The sequence below is a fragment of the Perca flavescens genome, chromosome 16 (assembly GCF_004354835.1).
Source record: "Perca flavescens isolate YP-PL-M2 chromosome 16, PFLA_1.0, whole genome shotgun sequence".
Taxonomy (NCBI): Eukaryota; Metazoa; Chordata; class Actinopteri; order Perciformes; family Percidae; genus Perca; species Perca flavescens.
The window spans coordinates 4407714-4423603 of NC_041346.1; the positions used below are offsets into that span (position 1 = coordinate 4407714).

The 15890-nt window shown below is 40.4% G+C and overlaps 1 protein-coding gene and 1 non-coding gene across 2 annotated transcripts in view; both read right to left on the bottom strand.

Annotated features, from left to right (window-relative positions):
• The window catches only part of eeig1b (estrogen-induced osteoclastogenesis regulator 1b), a 48463-nt gene that overhangs the window by 10605 nt on the left and 21968 nt on the right, over nucleotides 1-15890 (bottom strand). The window contains exons 3-8 of the mRNA XM_028602620.1: nucleotides 7527-7647; nucleotides 7251-7280; nucleotides 4549-4665; nucleotides 4401-4447; nucleotides 1883-2043; nucleotides 732-833 (exon numbers count right to left, since the gene is read on the bottom strand). Coding sequence (XP_028458421.1) covers nucleotides 732-833; nucleotides 1883-2043; nucleotides 4401-4447; nucleotides 4549-4665; nucleotides 7251-7280; nucleotides 7527-7647 — 578 coding nt within the window. The remainder of the gene's footprint in view (nucleotides 1-731; nucleotides 834-1882; nucleotides 2044-4400; nucleotides 4448-4548; nucleotides 4666-7250; nucleotides 7281-7526; nucleotides 7648-15890) is intronic.
• trnay-gua (transfer RNA tyrosine (anticodon GUA)) lies at nucleotides 5932-6020 on the bottom strand. Its single transcript is given in 2 exon segments — nucleotides 5932-5967; nucleotides 5984-6020. It is a non-coding gene; the product is annotated as a tRNA-Tyr (tRNA).

The window sequence follows — 15890 nt, forward strand, 5'->3', positions numbered from 1 at the left end:
ACTTTCACAGATCTTTTAAAAGTTTCATTCAGAAAACGATCTATTTCCTCTAATGAATACAGATCTGTGCTCAGATTAATTTCTCCAATAGACACAGTATCAGACTCCGAATCAAACTCCATGTCTTCACTAGCACATGATGCCTGACTACTGAACAGGCCTACACCCTGTTCACCAGTGGTGATCCCAGTGTGATCTCTGGTGATACTTGTGGAAGCTACTTCCCCAGTAATCCCTGACTGTGACTGCGCTGTAGCACCTACACACTCCGAATGACTCTACTGGCGCGGGAACCTGCTGCTGCTCAGACTGGCTCTGCTTCTCCACATTACCTTCCTTAACTTTCTCAACCGCTTCACCGGCGGCTCCATCTGCAACGCCGCGATCTGCCGCCACACCCCCAGCATCAGCTGCTCCAGCTGCATCGGACCCGTCACCGGGTCACACTAGAGCTTTCAGGGCTCCTGGATTTACGGTGCCCTGGCCCAGTTTGTAATCCAGCTTTGTGTACAGAAGGATGCACAGTACAACCATTTGTTTATATTTACCCTCTATTAGTCCACCCAATCAACATTTTTAGGGCCCAGGTCATTTAGTTTTCTAAATTGTGTTGGTAATAATTATAAATAACACTCTCAGGCAGAGGTTGTTCTATCAGAGCATCTCCCTGGTCTTAGCACAAGAAAGTAAACCCTCCTGACTTTGGTTGTAGCATGAGGAAGCTCTCTGACCTGAAATCTTGCTGTGCTGGCTGGCATAGCTGGAGCTGCGGAAATGTCCAGTGTGAAAGACCTCATCTGGGCTGGACACACTCTCTCCCTCCTCAGGAAGCCCTGCGGAACACACAGTAAACACACACACACACACACCTAGTCTCGCATTGCCAGACCTTCCTCCACAGCGCTGAGGAGGAGAGCCTGGCGAGTCCACACAGCATTCTGTGAGGGGTATATTGGCATTTCTTTAAACCAATCACAATTGTCTTGGGCGGTGCTAAGCGCAGAGCTGAGCCACAGTGCTGCTGCAAAATAGCCTCGGGGAAGGAACTTGTTTTGGTGGAACGTCTACGTTCAAAGGTTGTTTTAGTCGTGCAACAGATAACTCAGATTGGACAGCCAACACAAAGAAAGAGGAAGGTAACGGGACATCCGAAAACGGACATCCGGCGGAATTTCCGGCAGTGGAACGTCGTGGCTATAGACCATATAGTGTGTGTGTAACTAAAAACAGCCAACCATTGTTACAAAAGGTTTAGCTCCTTTGGTCTAAGGTATCAAACTATTATGAATAAGAACTAAACTTGAAAACAGTTACAGGCTGTTTGTGATGCCAAAGCTAAGGAGGAAAACAAAAGACCAAATTGTGTGAAAATAACTTATTTAAAAAAGATGAAAAGGAATGCCTGGGATTTTCTGGCTAAAATGTGGCATTTATAAATTACGCGGCGCTAATTATCATTATGTACTGTAGATGTTTCTTTCTAATATGTGTTTTCAAAAGGTCCCTTTTTTTCATTTAAACATCTAGTTTAACCAATTACAGGATTCAGCGAGTGTTGTGTTGAAGATAATGTCACGGAAGTTTCACGCAGTGTTGCTATGCCGGTCAGCTGAGAGGGTACTATCTGCAGTACTGGTACCAAAAAGGTGAGTCAAGTCTAGTAGAGCAGAGCAGAGCCTTAACATAAGAGTGGGAACATGGCATAATGGTCTGACTGCTCGTTTCTTTCCCCATGACTTCACTGTTGCCATGTCACTGTGTGCCCAAATCTCAAAACTGATAGAAAAACTACTAAAATAAGACCCAAGTTGTAAAGAGTTAGAATCTCCTTTCAATTCCAGCTGATTAAAGAGGACAGGGAACAATAATACTGAGCAGTTACCTGAGCTACGTACTGACGACTGTCTGGGTTTGAAGGCGCGAGGACCCTCCATGATGCCTCCTAGTGGCTGCACTGTGGAATCAGTGCTCTCACCCTTACAGTCCAGCTGCAGGGTGGGGTCCTCGTCCCCAATGGAGAGAGATTTGGCCGTACTGGGAGGCCTAATGGTAAAAACACGGGCACAAAACCAACAATGAGGATTACAAAAAGTCACCACAGTCACATTCAGGTGCATGCTGGGGTTCGAAAACAAAGGAAAGTTATACTGTATATTGAAGATTGGCTGCTAATTAGGCCGCAGCAGCTGAGACACAAAACTCACGGAGGTTATTTATCATAAGTTAGTCAAATCTGAACACACAGGGAAATAGCTTCCTTGCCACCATTGATTACGAATACCTGCGCTGTGCTTTGCTCTCTGCGCAATGGGACACTATCTAAGGATATCATTATCTCTGATGTCTATCACAACTTAGACTGGATCCACGACAGTACATTTCCAGGATAATTGCCTCACATCCGGCAGATCCGGATATTCCTCACCTTTCGCTGTTGCAGGCTATCTGCTGAAAATGGAAAGTTTTGAAGACAATTTGGACAGTTCAACAAGGCAGGCCTGCTTGCTTCTTTAGGGAAGGATTATAAAGATTTACAAAGAATGTTTATTTACTATCTAACTGGGATGTATAGGGGCCGATTGGTGGGATTGCTGTGGAAGAAGTAGACACGGCTATGCACTGGTAAGAGCAAATGACGTTTTATTATGTATCCAGCTAATTTAAAGGTCCAATATGTAATATATTTACTGTAATAAATCCCAAAATGACCCCAATGCGTCATTAGATATTAAGGAAAAGTTGAAATACTATCTTTTCTGACAACAATGCTATTGCCAGTATTTTCTCCTTTTTGAAATTTCCGTTCCGTGACGGAATTTCTGGTTGTGTTTTGGCCTGTGTGTTGTTATCAACTGCCCAGTTTGACAGCCAGGTTGGGTTGCCAGATATACCTGTAATAACCTAAACCCAATTGGCTACAGCTGTAACGTTAGTACAGCCATGAAAGCAGCAAACAAACAGGATCAACGGAGATAGATTCTACGCAACCTAAAATAAGTTGGCTAATTTCCTCCAGAACAGAAAAGCATTAGTTTCAGGATAATTTATCACAGCTACTAGGGACAGGCATTTTATGTCATTTTAACATTCATGTAGCTACTCACATTACCCAAGTTGGTTACTCACAAAAACCATTGAGACACAGCCAGTAAAGTGATCCTGACTGGTCCTGGCTAACGTCGCCATGCTAACCCTGCTAATTGCTAACGTTACCGGGAGGACCAGGCAAGCGGGCCACGGCTGTTTACAACGTGTAGCATGTTCAGCGGCCATAGCCAACAACGGTGAGTTATTTGAAGCCAAGAGAGGAAGAGAGGACCGTGAGTTTGCAGTGTGTTTAGCGTTATTTATTGCCGTAATTCTAAGCCAATAAAGTGTGTATTTGAGTCCCGTGGAAAAGGACGTAGAGGTTGTGGGTTTTTTGTTTTTTAGCAGTTCCTACTGTATTTCTAAGCCGAAAAGCGTGCCTGTCAGTTGGGTACAGAGCTCCACATGAGCATGGGCTTTTATTACTGTCAATATAGCCAGCCTCTTTAGCTACCCCGCTGTGCTGTGAAGTATGTCTGCCTATGTGAGACAAGTGTCTAACAACATTGTTGTGGATGCTGCGGTCTCAGCCTGGCAACCTCCGTGAACTTCCGAGTCTGGGGAGACGACTCTCTCCAGTACTTTGAATTTGTACTGCAGTAACGTTTTGAAACACTAGCTGTCAGTAGGCTATTACATATTGCACCTTTAATTAGCTCACATTACGGTTTTGTGTGAACAGTTTGTTTAGTTTTTAGATTATTTATTATTTTTGGGCTTTTATTTATAGCACAGATTAAGTCAGAAAAGTGGGAGAGAAAGGGGGATGACATGCAGCAAAGGGCCGCACATTGGAACTGAACCCACTGCGACAAGGACTGAGCCTCTGTACATGGGGCGCACGCTCAACCAGGTGAGCTAACCAGGCATGTCAATTCTACCTAATTTTAATGGTGTTAATTTGCCAAAATGTAAAAGAAATGGGGCTCAAGTTGTAGCCCACAGCTAACTGTAGTAACATTATACTTCCTGTTTACATTCCCCAAAGTCCCCAAACATTCTTGGGCAAATTACGGATGCTGTAGTTACAAAACTTAAAGCTTGATTATCCCCCAAATCAAAGTAAGACAAAGTAATTATAAATAGTTAAAATAATCCACGAAAATTCACTTTTTCCTTTGTGGACTTGGTTCTTATGTTATTGGAACACTTACACTCTCATCTGTCCATCCATATACAGATATTTGCCCTGTGTTGAAAACTGTGGACACAAACAAGGCCCATAGGGGGTGACATGGGTGAGGCAGAGCAGTTCTCTTAATTTTGTCTGAGGGGGGCCACTGTGTCCAAATCCCTGAAAAAGAGGAACTCACGTTTTAAAGCAGGGATCCCCAGACAGAAGAGTCATCCCAATTGTAATCTATAAAAAAAACACATGTGTTACTAAACCTCTGTTCTGATAAATTCAGTGTGTGTGTGTGTGTGTGTGTGTGTGTGTGTATATGTGTGTGTGTGCCCTGCCTTGAGAATAGAGTTGTCCTGTCGAGTGTTTTTGGTGTCATAACCCTCTAGGATGCAGCAGCGAACTGCGGAGCCCGAACCAGCAAACTCTGCAATGTTGAGATCAGCAAAGCCTAACTGCAGACAGACAGACAGACATGAGAAAACAACAGAAAACTTAAAAACAGTCAAAAAAATAAACATTTAAGGTGGGAAGGGAAAAGTTATACACAGATTAAGAATACATTGTAGGTCAACTCTGGTTCTTTTTTATAGGAAGTAAATGAAGGAAACGGGAGAGTGGCTTTATGTAATGTAGAAGTCAACAACCTCCTTTAACCTCATCCGTGATTATTCTACCCAGTCAGCACTGCTTCTCACTTGAGAAGTCACAGTTTATGGTGGTGATAGTGTGTGTGTGTGAGCCTGTGTGGAAGTGTATTTCATTGCCAATCCTATTAACATATTTTGAGCAGATTTGTCCCATCTGTGCTTCCAGTGAATCTAAAAATGTCATTAAACTGAATATTCTTTCCTGAAAAGGTTGTCCTTTTTTTGTGCAAAGGATGCCAAAAGCTGGTTGGTGTGTCCACTCTGCGGCCAGCTCGCTCCTTTTCACTTTCAGTCGGCCAGGTGAAAGTTCATTTGCAAAACGCGGACATCACATTTAGCTTAGTTTAGTGCTTTACACATATACAAATACTACAGATTAATAAACACATAATCACAAAACCCTCAGAGAGGCTTAATCTGGGCACTCTCCAATGCATACTCCAATTAAAATAGAAAGAAACTAAAATACCGAAAAAATTATAACAAAAGAAAGAAAAGAAGTAAAAACAACAGAATAAATACGAAGGGTAAAATAATATTAGGAGTTACATGGGTTGTACAAGTGTTAGCTTTGGAGAACCTGATGGGAACCAAACTGAAGTGGAGATGCTCGAACATTAGCAAAAATATGGGTAAATATCACGACAAAACAGAACCGTTTCCTTCTTCTTCACCGACTCAGTCTGTAAAACCCCTGACACACCAAGCCGACGGCCGACCGTTGGCAGAAAAGGCAGTCAGACTGATCAGTCGGCTCCACGAGGTCCAAAAAGTGACTTTTATTACTAGTCGTTTAGCTGATGCTTTTATCAAAAGTAACATACAATTGCTATATATGTCAGAGGTCGCACGCCTCTGGAGCAACTAGGGGTGAAGTGTCTTGCTCAGGGACACATTGGTTGATGCATCGCAGTGGGATTTGAACCCAGGTCTCCCACAACAAAGGTATGTGACATATCCACTGCACCATCACCACCATGTCAACAACAGTCCAAAGTAACTTTCCAATGACGCATCATCACTCTCCATCTCGATAACACTGCGATACAATTTATAACAATGAAAACTATTTCCTTCGAGCCGGAGTTGAACCAGCGACCTAAGGATGCCTACAATTACCAACCTACAGTCCTCCGCTCTACCAACTGAGCTATCGAAGGGAACACCGTTGAGCATGTAATACGCAGACGTGTCAAAGGTATTCACATTCATTACTCAAGTAGCAGTATAGATACTAGGGTTTGAAAAGACTTTTGTAGAAGTTGAAGTATCGACTCAAGCTTTTTACTTAAGTAAAATTGTAAAAGTACTGGTTTCAAAACTACTTCAAGTATAAAAGTAAAAGTAATGTAAGGAAGAGATCTCCAACAGGGGGTCCTCAGAGTCATTGCAGGGGGGCATCCAAATTATTGTAAATTTTTGAGTCTTTAAAATAAAATTAAAATGCCTTAACGTAATTTCAACACATTATTAGCAAATATAAATTCCCACTGATGATAGGCTTACTGGCCTATAGGTAAGGTAGTCACTAAGATATCAGCCCACAGATACAGTTAATCCTAGATTTACTGTGCCACATATGTAACATTAAAATATGATTTATAAAATCATGCCAACAATTAATATTTTAATAGCTTATGAAAAAAGGGTATGTAAGAAGGCTTTAGTTTGCCCTAACAGTTATTGTAGGATCAGTTTAATATGCAACTTAATTTCATACAATATGTAGTAGGGGGTCCCTGCTACATCTCACTTTAAATTAAGGGGTCCCTGGCTGCAAAGTGCTGCGGGAAACCCTGTCCTCCCCCTCTTGTGATTTGATGTTGTACCGTCACGTGACTCAGCTCCCAGGCCCTGCGGCGGCCAGCACCACACACACAAGCAGACAGAGACGGAGCAGAAGAATGGCAGAGAGGAAGAGGAGCGCTGTGTGGCTATTTTTTCAGGCTAAAAATGAAACAACACCAAGCCGTGTAATTTGTAAAAAGGCTGTAAGAAACAGTGGTAACAAAACAAATTTATACAAACGAACAAAAAAGTCATGAAAATTAATTCAGCTTTAGCAATTTGATGATGCATCCACCTTAATTATTAAAAAGTATCAGTGTCGAATCGGTATCTGCGATACTGGCCCTGTATTTACTTGGTATCATATTGCAGTATCGCACACCACTAGTAGCTAGCACCAGCTCCAAAAGTCGCCAAAAGTAGCTAGATGACATCATACGATGACATCACACTGTATGAAGCAGGACTCTTTCAACTTTGAGTAAGAGTTCACAGGTCAAACAGTTTAGCTAAACTCGTCTAAGCTGGATTAAAAATGAGTTTTCATATATTCTATCTGTATTTTAGTAGTTGCTGATTGCATCATCAGAAAATAATCTTACCTTTGAGAACGCTTTTCCTCCTTTGAGCTCCTGGAGAGATAGAAAACAAAACTGTCAAAACTGTCTATGTCAGACTGCTAACACAGTCATATCCATAAACATATTACATCACATTATAAGTGTGAACTGATATGTGACCTAGGACAGGTGCTGTGGGACAAACCAAGTATACAGTGCATTACTTTCATCATGCAGCCAAAACCTTCCTGTACTATTGGGTAATGTAGGGTAAAATGGCATCGCCTTTAATTGTGGCTGCTGGGAATTGTAGTTTACCTTACGTACAGAGACCCGGCAGATGCAGGGGTCCAACACTCCAGTGATTGGATTAGCAATCATTTTACACACAAAAGAGAACTTCTTCCTCCATCGAACACAGTTCTGCTGCACCTCCTCCCTACACACACCCACACACACACACACACACACACACACACACACACACACACACACACACACACACGTTAGACTGTCTGGGAGACAAACATCTGACAAACTATACAGTTTAACGAATATTTCATATGTTAACATTAAAAGCTGGAGTGTTTCTGCCTTTTCAGCACCAAATGTCGATTGGACATCTTTGAGTTGGAGTTATTTTAGCACTTAGTTACAGTACATACACATGTTAAAAGGTAAACCTAATAAGATTCAATAAAGGATTAAAAAAGATTCGAATTTGATAAGTGGATTCCGTATTTGATTTGAATTCAATACAATAAAAAGCTATCAAATGCCGTCCTATGTTATTAGGTCCGACCTAGTAAGATTGCCATCTTGACTTTTATGTGAAAGTGACTCAGGATCTAATTCAGATATGAGACTGACAATTTACTCAGAATCAAATTTACGTATGAGGTGCATGTCTGAAAGAGGCTTCGCTTTACTGAACATAGATGCTTCCTGTAACTCTTCGGCTCCTTGTACAAGGCAGTGAACCTAAAAGTGTTCTATGTGTGTGAAGTAAATGTGAAGTGAAGCCAGTCTGGATCTAAGACTACTTTAGCTGGAGAAATAAAGGCCTAAAAAGAGTGTGGCAATGTGCTCTTTATCTCTTCATTTGAAGAATTTAGGAGGTCACAGAGGGAAATGAGGACTCATGGGATTGATCCAGTGTGTCCCTCCCTCAGTCTATAAACAGGATTTTCTTACTGAACTAATGAATAAAGAGCAAAGGTAAGCTATAACAGCTTAGACCACAGCAGTGTCATCAGGGAACTTATACTAAAGCTGTCGGGGTTACTAACATTTTTCCACACTTTAGTACCACAACACACACATGCCATCAGCATGCTTGGCTTGTCCCGACTTGACTGGTAAACTTAGACGTTATCTGTCCCCTGCCCGGCTAATGTCAGAGGAAACATTACATGAGAATCGCCCAGCTCTATACATGATCAGATCTTCAGTTACACAACACTCATGTGCAGACTCAGCCTGCTGCATTGCTGATAACAGATAGTCCTACATTCTTGTTGTTTGGAATGTGATGTCAAAATGCAAATCCACATACACACTGTCAGCGATACTACTGAATTTTTGAAAACTAAGCCTGTCAAAATGAATCTGAACATTTTTTGGATGCGTGTTCTGTGATTTAAGCCTCGGCCCGCTCTGAAGTTTGGGAAAGATGAGACGGTGGGACAGGAGCGGGTGGCTCGCAGAAACAAACCCTCTTGAGCACAAAATGGATGAAGAAAAGGTCTTCTGAGTGGCAAGTTGAGTTTCAAAACCCTTCCAGATGGTTCTCTCGACAAGACTAAAGTTGTTTGCATGTACCGTCGATGTGAATTGAGTACGTAGAGTCTCAAAAAAAAAAAAGCATTAAAAACTTTAAAAAACATCCCTTTTAAAGTACATTTAGAACAGATAAAAAAAAATGTAAGATTAATTTGCGATCAATCACGAGTTAAGTTAGTTATGGACAATCATGCAATTACATAATATACCCTAATTTAAACTCTCATCATTATTTCAAAGTTTTAAATATATTTTGTTTCACAGATACAAGTATGCACAATTACCAAAAACTATTTTAAGAGCTTTAAAAGCAACACATTTAGGTTCTGCAGTGTCCCTGACCTATCAATAATGCTAGATTGGGGCGCCTGGTTAGCTCACCTGGTTGAGCGTGCGGCCCCATGTACAGAGGCTCAGTCCTTGTCGCAGAGCCTGTGGGTTTGCATCCAACTGCGGCCCTTTGCTGCATGTCATCCCCCTCTCTCTCCCACTTAATTTATATATTAATAGCATAGCGTAGTTTCTGTCTCCCCCATAAGGAATTCTAAATAATTGACAAACTGGCGCATCCACATGATACAAGTGAGAATATAAGAACAGTCCATACAAGCACCCCTCCCACCCCTCTACCACGCAGTTGCTAGTAACCAAGGAGGACACGTAGGATTAAAAAAACATGATGGACTCTTCAGAAGAGGTAACTATCTTCACTTGAGTTTCTGCGCGGTAAATTTGCCAGACGACACAATCTTCTGAACATAAACTTATTGAGAAATACAGAGAGTTCTGTATGAGCTAGTCTTAATTAGCTTTGTATCAACTCATTTGGCACTGGCTTAAATGTAACGGACGTTTATCTATATAAAAAAAGTTACGCACTAAAGCTTTAAAGCTGCATTAACGGTCTAGTGTAGATACTCAACTTGCTGAGCAATTATCAGCGGAACATGCTGACCTGAAGTTTACAGCTCTTAAAACAACATGCCTGGGGGCTGCTAGCTGCCTTAGAGAGGCAGAAAATGGCCAAACAGGTTCTACCACTTCTTGAGCCAGACTTGCCTGCCTTTACAAACACACCATTGTCCAGCAGGTAGATACAAGCAACGCTTTCTCTCACAATGAAGCTTTGGTCAAAGCCTCAAAGGGACTGTTCGTAAGGGTCACGTCTGACTTAGTGACCAATACACGGTTTTAAATGTCAGTAGACATTGTTGGCTGATTGAAAAAAATATGGTAATTACACAGAAATGAAGCAAACAACAGAAATGTGGAAGGATTAAGAATGGGTATGTCAGCATTCTTATACCAGGGCCACAAAATGGTGGCAAGCGGGATGAGATTGACGCAGCTGTACAGGTTGTTTTAAGTCGGCCTTAACTTCAACTTTAAAACACTTTGCTTCAATCCTCAATAATAAAACTTTAACACGTGAAAACATTTGGGAATCACAGGTTTAAGCTACACTCTCATTCACTTTGGAGCCAACGGTGAGCGAATTGAGTGGAGCGGGGAAAGTGAACAGCTCTGTGAGTGACCAGTGGAAATTATGACCAAAAGAAAAACTAAAAACTAGCAACAGACCCCGTTGCTCTGGACGGAGACCAGTGAAGGCTATTAGAAGCACTTTTCCCGTGATCGCTAGCTTTACTGCGCAGCCTCCAACTGAGAGAGACAACGTAAATGTGACGTGAGCAACGTGTCTGAAAGTTGTAAGTCTTCTGGTAGCTGTGCCAAGAGAAATCTCAATCATTCCCAATCTTGCAGAGACGGAGAGCGTAGGTATATGTAAGGAGATAACATAGGCACAGGCTAATTATTGCTAACTAAAATGCTAGTTAACATTAGTAATTAAACCTAAACAGCTAATGTAAGTCGAAACTGCCTGCAAGCTTATCCTGTACTATACGGTAATTCCTCTACTATGTGACACAATCGTTAGGCTATTTTTACAAAACCGTTGCTATGGAGCCATAACGTGAGGTACAAGGTAATGGAGCCTTTTATACATTGTCGTGATTCACTGTCAAGTAACGTCAAAACGAATCCTAGTCAGTGGAATGCTAACGGGAGGTGATCTCTTTGTAGCATCAAAATGGCGCCATAGGAGCTTTGAGTTCTGAAGCGAAGCTTACCCCCTTGGAATTCACGCGGAACCGTTGTAACTCTGCCGTCATTATGCAGGGCTCCACAGTAACTTTTTGACTTGGTTGCACTGGTGCGCCTAACTTTTCTAATTTAGGTGTACCAGCACAAAATTTAGGTGCACCCAAAAATCGCCGTAACGCTGAATGGCGATACACGATATATTGCTCTGTATTTTTTTACAAAGTGGGCTAAATGTTCAGTTTTAAGTCAAAGCCACTTTTCACAAGCTCTTTTATTAAAACAGATTGTGATTAAAATAAAATGCAAAGACAGGGTTTCCTACCAGTTTGAAAATATACAGCTGCAACACATGTATACAAATGTGTGTGTGTGTGTGTGTATATATATATATATATATATATATATATATATATATATATATATATATATATATATATATCAAAAATTAACTAATAAATTGCACAATTTGCTGTAATTAATCGCGATTAATCGCTTTTTTTAAATTGAGACTGAAGCTTATAATAATGGATATTTAAATGCTAAATCACTTAACTTTGCAAATATGAAGAAAAAAACAAACAAAGAAAGGTTCTGCTAAGTTCAGAATGTTTAATATCTTTCAGAACAGCAGCAACAATTTGGCTTATTTAGTCCTGCTGAAGGCTGCTGGAAACGGCTAGAAACTGTCTGACTTGAGAGCAGATTTTTGTCACCGTCCCCGGCTGCTGTCGCCTGCTCTCGTCTACTTTACAGGCGAGGAGCAGTTCATCTCCAACGAGCCTATGTTCAGTCGCCGGCAGGGCAGTCGGGACTCACCCGGAAATGGCAAGCAGGATGAGGTGACTAGAGTCTCTCAAAATCTGACGAAAATCTTCTAAACTGACCTTTGTTGAGCTGAAATGAAGACAGATTCAGCAACTGCACGGCCTATTTCTCGCTTAAAATGTTTTCAGAAACATGTTTCAGTGAACTATTTTAGTACAATATGAGATCGTATTCTGAACGGCCGCCATGACAGTCTGGCTTTGGATTTCCGGAGAACACAAACCCATGTGACGCGTTCGTCCAATCAGCTGCCGGTTTTCATTACTTGGGCAACAATACAGAGTAGCGCCGCCTCCTGCTGTTATGGAGGCGTATTACATTTCTCAGCCGCCACATGAAGTAAACACAGCTGCGTTAATTTCGTTAATTTTTTTTAACGAGTTAAATATAAAAAAATTGACGCAAAAATTAACACGTTAATTAACACGCCCTAATTTTGACAGCCCTAATATATATATATATATATATATATATATATATATATATATATATATCTCTGAGAAAGCTCCTTCATACGCTTTCAACAACAATAACTATGGAGATATATATTACTGCCATTGCTCGCTTGCAAATTTTCTGCTCTCGGATCTCTCGTGCGCGCTTGGATTTATTTGTGTTATAACCCTGCCAAAAGTCAACAACCAATAGAATGCCAGCTGTAGTGTTGACCAATGAAATGATCCCTGCCCCGTTGAGGGTGCGTTCACTTTACGTTAGAACGTCTGTTGAGGGCGGCTGCACTGTAACCGATAACTGTAACCAAGTTTATATACCCCCGCGTCGTTCATTGCTTTATTATAAGCATATGTCAACAATGTGCACAGAATGGTCGACGCACTTTCACCTGCACCCATCAGGAAACGGGAGAAAGCTTTGAAGTGGGACATATGAAGTTATGTCCACAACTACGAGGGTGAGTACCATAACTTAAGCACCTAGCTAGCTAGCTAACATATGGCGCTAGCATATAGCCTAGCTTGATGTCCATAAACAAATAGATTTTCTTTATTGTATAGCTAGATTGAACGACATATGACGGACTGTATGGGTATATGTGATGACCTCACTTTGTATTTTTTCCTCGTTTGGTTAACCGTGTTCCTGGGATTTGGCTGATTTCATGTTAGAGCCAGTAGTAGAACCTAAACCGTAATATAACTGAAAGAACACCAGAAACTGGATTGTTTGTGTCAGTTTTTGCATCACTGTTGTGTTGTTCATCAGAATTTAGTCTTCATTCCTTCATATAGCATTAGTCTGAAAATGATGAATTCATATCAGTCAGTTTAAAAAGTTGTAACATTAAGTACAATTTCACCACTATAATAAAAACAAATCTAGAAATGATATGCTTTCTTATTTGCTCCTTAAATAGCAGTTATGTGTTTAATTAATACAAAGCAAACTGAACTGAAAAAACAAGTATTTTGTTTCACGTTCTTTTCATTCAGGTGGGGCTGAGGGGCTCGACCCCTGTTGATCTGTGTGTGTCATATCACCAACCCACGATAGCTAGAATTCACCCTGCTGCTCCAGATCTACCTACTGTATGGCTGACTACAGACTACAACCATCTGCTCCAGATCTACCTACTGTATGGCTGACTACAGACTACAACCATCTGCTCCAGATCTACCTACTGTATGACTGACTACAGACTACAACCATCTGCTCCAGATCTACCTACTGTATGGCTGACTACAGACTACAACCATCTGGTCCAGATCTACCTGCTGTATGGCTGACTACAGACTACAACCATCTGCTCCAGATCTACCTACTGTATCGCTGACTACAGACTACAACCATCTTCTCCAGATCTACCTACTGTATGGCTGACTACAGACTACAACCATCTGCAAGTTTTGTTTGTAGTGAACATCAACAGCTGCACTAAAAGTCTCTTGGGTTCATATGGGACTTGGTTGTTCTCCATACTGCATCACACACTATATTATATTAGTATATTTTTTGTTTTGTTATATTAGTACAAACAACAGTATCATTACTTAACCACAGTATATATTATTCTATTCTATTATTATAGTTCATTTATCTTCTACTAGTTGTATATACCTCCTATTTAATTGAATTATTCTTAATTTGTGTTGCAATACCTGAATCATCCCTCTTGTGAACACTAGGCTTATCTTATCTTTATTCATAACCCTGCTCACAAACTCACCTTAACCTGGGTCATCTGTTTGCCAATATCAATGTTCCTGCTACAGTAAATCCTATAGGCAAATTGTTCTGCTTTCACCGTAGTATGAACAATACACTTTTAAGGTTTTGTGTCAAATATTGTGCAATTTGTTATGAATTACTCATTGTTTTGACAAGGTAAATTAAAGCTATTTACCAAGTGTCAGCTCTGGTCAATTTAATTGTACTGTTTTTTTTTATAAATGTTATGGAAAATGAAAAAAACAATTTACCTTGATCAAGGTTTTAATTTGTTGCAAATATGAACATGGTTTTAATAATCTGTATCTTATTGCTCTGAAAAACTACAATGATTTAAGAAATATCAGTGATACTTAACATTTATTGAATTGATCGAATATATTGGCAGACATTACAGGCACCTATTCATGTCAACAGATCACTTTGATTATGCAGGTGATGGTGCAGAAAGAGGGGTGAAGTCCTTGTAGATCTCTGGCAATTTGAGGACAGAAAGATCCAGCAACTCTCCACTGTTGTCTTTGTATAGTATGCTCCTATTAAAGACAAATTCATAGACATCAACACATAAGATATTAGGTGTACATAGCTTTTTTTTAACATCATTATATATATATATATATATATATATATATATATATATATATATATATATATATATATATATATATACATACACACACACACACACACACCTTACCATATCTGATTTGGTTTTGTAGATATCAGTAATTTTCTCTCCCAGGCCTGGTTGTCCACCCTGTGAATTTAAGCAAGAAACATAAATGATAAGTGTATGTAACATGATTTTACTATTATATTACAACAGGGGTACTTCAGTCACACCTAGAAGAAGAGAAACAAACAAACAAAACACTTGTTCTTTTCTGCTCAGTTTGCTTTGTATTAATTAAAAAAAATCACATATTTAAGTTGCAAATAAAGCATATCATTTCTAGATCTGTTTTATTATAGTGGTGAAATTGTACTTAACAGACTGGGTCCGTGTACTTTTTCGTTCATTCCATTTTCATTTCATAAACAGGTATTATAAAACAAAAAACAAATGGTTATTTAGTTTTCGTTTTAAAATACGAAATTTGAAATTGAAATACAAGGCGTTTTTTCCTTTTCATGGTCAAAAGGGGATGGGAGAAATTTAAAATATGCTGTGATTTTTATTTTCTATTTCATATAACAAAAAAAAAAAAAAAAACTCGAAAATAGAAATGAAAAAAGGCCTGTTTTTTCATATTCAGAGACCGGATGTTGTCATTTCCAAGGCAACAGCGCCAGCCTAGCCTACCAGTGTTGCTTTCAGCCCAGGCCAAAATTACTTTGGAAACCTGTACTCTTGATAATGCTTGGGGGGAATTTTATTTCATAATGTCACATGTATTTATTACACTCTCTCCCTGCCTCCCTCTGACTCTCTGTCTCTTCCCGCCGCAGACAACTTCGCCCAAAGAGAGTCGAACCAGCCGTCTGAGGAAACAGAATTTCAGTTCACGGATGTAACGGTACCGTTACGCCACCGTTAACAATCCCAGCAAACTTTCTGTTGCTGCCGTTAAACTTGCTGATCTGGCAGAGAGTCACCGGGGGTTCAGGATCAGATCATGGGGATCAGACCTCCGTTGCTGGGTCTAATATTCTAATATTAGCTGCTGCTGCAGCTAGCTAGCAGCTAGCCACCAGCCCTGTGACCTCGGCCCCTGCAGTTCGCTGGCGTTACCCGCTCTAGCTGAGCTGGGAATCTGCCGTGCTTGTGATTTATTCATA